Here is a 4546-nt window from a genome sequence, read left to right as displayed (position 1 = left end):
TGATTGATATTTTCTTTTAATTTTATTTTAGTTGACATATACAAGTGCCTATAGGGTTAAATTCCAAACTCAATCTCTGTCTAGAGGCCAAACTTTGTTGTGATGATTAACACTTTCTGTTCACAATGTCATTACTCTTATTCACACTTTATTGTTTCAATGATTTCTATTAGCTGTATACAATGGAATGCAATGCACCATTTCATGAATTTACGGACACACACACACACACAAACATTCTCTCTTATATTCCAGTTAAAAATTAGCATTCTGTCAAGATCTTTAAGCTCATGCCCATAACTTGTGGAAACTACTCTCTAGTTGTTGTTACCTACCATGCTTTTGTTAAAGGGAGACTTTTTTTTGATAATCTTTGTTAGCACATGACTTGTTTGAGAAAATTAGATATACTAGGAGGGGGAAAACTTGGTTTGTAGCCTATAAAGTTGATATGAAGAAAGCATATGATAGACTTTATTGGGACTTCATTTTGGCTATGCTAAAAACAATAAGTTTTAGTTCTTATAGGATCAATTTGATTAGGCAATGCATCTGCAGAAGTTCATATCAGATTCAATTGAATGGTTCCTGGGCAAAATGTTTTTCCACTTTCACCTTATATGTGTGCAACTATGTTGTCTCTGGCTTTATTGGAGGGACAGCTTTAGAGTATTTGTAAGGGAGTAAGGATTGCAAGAAATCTGGGCCCTAGTTGATTGCATTATTTTTGTTCAAGGTACAAATGATATGCAACATAGGGTATTGAAAATTTTGAGGTGGTATTGTAACCTTTTTGGATATATTGTAAATTTTGACAAATCTGAGGTGTTTTTCTATCGCATCACTTCTGAACATAGTATAAACCATGTTAGATCTTCTTAACCCATTAGAACAATGTTTTCTACCCATACTTCCACTGACCCTCACTTCAAAAGAAGAGGAAAACCCTATGTGGGACAAGTATCTTCCTTCCCTCACCAGCCACCATACGAGCGGACTTTGAATCCAGCATCTATAAATGTGGCTTGATCTCCAAGAAGAAAGGATATAGAAACTTTTTAGTAAAAAATGTGAAGTTCAAAAGAGAGAAAGTATGGAATATTGTACTCAAACCATCTTTTATTAGCCAACTTAAGGAAGAAAAGTCAATGCATACTTTCTCTTTAGATCTTATAATTGTATTAGTTTTTACTTTTTAGCCTATACTATATTATTAATTGTAACGATCTAATCTTTGTTATTACAAACAAAGATTTTTGACCCACACATATTATGAGTTGAGTGCCTCTTTTACACTTTTTTGTGCTTTGAAGTGCCTGTTGCAATCTCTTAAGATATTGTTAAAATGATTCAAAAGTTTTTTTTTTTTTTTTTGGGCGGGGGGGGGGGGGGGGATAACGTAGGAATCAAGAAAAATTCATTTACTAATTGCAAGAGCAATTTGTTTGTTGAATATAAGGAAACTGTAAATCATTTGTTTTTCTCTTGTCTAATTGCAAGAGCAATTTGGTTTGCTTTAGTGTGTGGAATTAGAATGGATTCTTTACAACTCCAATAAGTGAGGATCTGGTTATTGGAATTGTGGTATGTTATCTTTGAAAATAATTTAGTTAGTTTCAAATTTAGGATATTAACCTTAATTAAACCATATGGAAGAATTTACCATTAAGTGACAAAACCTCAGTGGTTATAGGTATTTGACTTTAATCTTATGGTAATCCAATTACTTTGTTAATAATCATTTCTTCAATTAAGTATAGTTTCTTCCACCCCTTGAAAAAAGCTCTTCAATTGAGTATTCTTTTCTCTCCAATCATGATAAATTGCAAACCAACAACACCCTAACCAACCAAAGAAAATGTGATTTATAATGATCATTGTAGAAAATGAGGATTGTGCTCTAATTGGCTTCAAACTCAAATTCATCCATATGAGAAGACCAATATGCCATTCAATCCAAAAGTCACTCATGATTTGTATTTATAAGATACTTGAATAATCTTGTTAATATCATTTTTCTTGTATTTTAAACCTCGATTAAGAAAGAGTTTATGTATTAACATATTTAAATTAGGATAAGTAACTGTATTTAGAATTTTTATATTGTTATTAAACATAGTACACAACAATGTTAAAATATTCTATCAAAAGATCTATCTGACCTCTTTAAGGAATGTGTTAATGAGTGCTGCATTAAAAAGTAGCAAAAGCTAATAAACAAATATTATGACTTTTTTTTTTTTTTTTTTTTTGAGAATCGAGTTTGCAAGTTTTATTAATCAATAGAAATACTGTCATCAGTTACAAGTTGTTGCACATTACATGGTAGATCAACTGACCAAATGTGTGGACAAGGTATACATTTTGTTGCTTTAGCCAATCTGTCTGCCATAACATTCCCCTACCTTTTTACATGGACAAAACTTGCTGATACAAAGTTCAAAGCTAAAGTTTTAACATCATCAATTATATGACCAAAGGAGCTTAGGCATGATAAAGCCAAATTAAGTGCCTTAGTAATTGTATCTGAGTCGCCTTCAAACACCACTTCGCGCAGGCCAAGTTCCAAGGCGAAGACAACTGCTGACCTGCAAGCCAAAGCCTCAACGTCTTCAACATTCATAGGGAGAGTAAACCTGTTTGAGAGTGCCCCATGAACCATTAACATCATCAATTATATGACCAAAGGAGCTTAGGCATGATAAAGCCAAATTAAGTGCCTTAGTAATTGTATCTGAGTCGCCTTCAAACACCACTTCGCGCAGGCCAAGTTCCAAGGCGAAGACAACTGCTGACCTGCAAGCCAAAGCCTCAACGTCTTCAACATTCATAGGGAGAGTAAACCTGTTTGAGAGTGCCCCATGAACCACACCAGCTGCATCTCTGACCACGACACCCACCCCTGCCTGCTGAAAGTCATTGAAAACAGCTCCATCATAATTAACTTTGAGTTGGGAATTTTGAGGTGGAGTCCAACGTGTGACTTCTGAGTGTATGGGCTCGGGCTGGGGGTCTTCTTGGATAGATTTGAACTCGCGAAGCCACTCACACATGTCTTGATACAACCTGCTAAAAAGCAATAAGGTGGACTGAAGCCTTTCTTGATTTTTTTTCTTTATTCCATATACTCTAGGCAAGGTAGGCAAATCTCTCAGCCAAATTGGGGTCCTTTGAATTTGTGATACCTGTCCATAGGTCGACCTGAAATCCACAAAATGTGTTGCTAGCTGGTTCTTAAGAGAGGGTTCTTCCCACCACACTTCCTTTAGCGCTTGGCAGCCCCAAAGAGCGTAGATTATGATGGAACACGAATCCGTCAGTAAAAGTGAGCAGATGGAGTCCCCTGTAGAACGTGAAGGTTTGCTTGATGAGGGCCACCGGTGTGGTGCCTGCCACGAAGTCTCCGATGCCAAAGTTAGGATAATAATCAAATACAGTAAAGAAGTCAAGTGTAGTTTCAGAGTATTTTTACATCTCTCCCTTTTGTTGGTTCTATGAGAGTTTTATACCTGAGGCCTTTGAGGCTAGCCGTTGGGGCTGTAAATGCTCTCTGAAGTAACGTCCCTGGTCCAGTAATGAGGCTTTTAAGAGGCTTCTAACGGTCTGCTTGGTCGATTCAGTAACTGCTCAGGTCATTGATTGACTGCATTGAATGACCCCCTGCCTTCGTCAGTGATGATGCTCTCTTCGTTATTTCTGATGACCTCGTCATGGATGATACCTTCGTCACTGATGTTATCTTCGTCAGTGGGACGTAGAATCGTCACTCCTGTCAGATTACATCTTCAATCTCCTCTTTGCATTTATCACATGTTGCACACCATGTGACTTTCCTGCTGAATAGATTTCTTTTGGTGGGTAGTGACTCACAACAAGTTCTCCAAATGAAATGTTTAATTTTTTTTGGAACACCAAAGGACCAAATTCTTCTCCAACAAGAATTCTGTGCCGAGGGGTTTGATGGGCCTGAAGTGGTTGATTCACGACTACTTGAAAACATCTTATAAGCACTTTTCGTGGTGTATCTCCCTGATTTAGTTCCTGCCCAGATAAGGGTGTCAAGTACTCGGTTAATACTTAAAGGAATACCAAGTATGATTTTGGTTTCATGTGGGAGAAATTCTTGCACTATCCGTTCTTCAATCCATCTTGGTCCCTCTTCATCTATTAGAGCACATACCTTAGCATTATTAGGAAGGTTTTTTTAAGGCGAAATGATGTATTTTGTGGATAAAACAGGCAGCCACATGTCACCTCGGATCTGAACTTGTGAACCATCACCAATCTGCTAATATGCTCCCTTTTTAATGACATCCCTTGCCTTAAGAATGCTTTGCCACGTGTATGATCCCACTGTTTTGACCCCACAGTCAAGGACTGAACAGTTTGGGAAGAATCTTGCCTTGAAGACTTTGTAGAACATGGAGTTGGTGTTATGTACTAGGCGCCATACCTGTTTGCCTAGGAGTACAAGATTAAAATTCTCCAAATCTCTAAACCCCAACCCTCCATGGCTTTTTGGTTGACAAAGCTTTTTCCAAGCAAT

General features: G+C 37.2%; 1 protein-coding gene across 1 annotated transcript; it reads right to left on the bottom strand.

Moving 5' to 3' along the window:
* Positions 1-2612: 2612 nt before the first annotated feature.
* LOC115980400 lies at positions 2613-3053 on the bottom strand. The gene has a single exon (XM_031102647.1). The coding sequence runs from the start codon at positions 3051-3053 to the stop codon at positions 2613-2615; it is 441 nt and encodes a 146-aa protein (XP_030958507.1).
* Positions 3054-4546: the final 1493 nt, after the last annotated feature.

The sequence above is a fragment of the Quercus lobata genome, chromosome 3 (assembly GCF_001633185.2).
Source record: "Quercus lobata isolate SW786 chromosome 3, ValleyOak3.0 Primary Assembly, whole genome shotgun sequence".
In the NCBI taxonomy this organism is placed as follows: domain Eukaryota; kingdom Viridiplantae; phylum Streptophyta; class Magnoliopsida; order Fagales; family Fagaceae; genus Quercus; species Quercus lobata.
The sequence above is the reverse complement of the archived record's forward strand: the minus strand, read 5'-3'. Positions and strand labels throughout refer to the sequence as shown.

Bases quoted from the DNA above. Each gene is read 5' to 3' on its own strand.
- LOC115980400 (XM_031102647.1), bottom strand. From the start codon at position 3,053: ATGTGTGAGTGGCTTCGCGAGTTCAAATCTATCCAAGAAGACCCCCAG.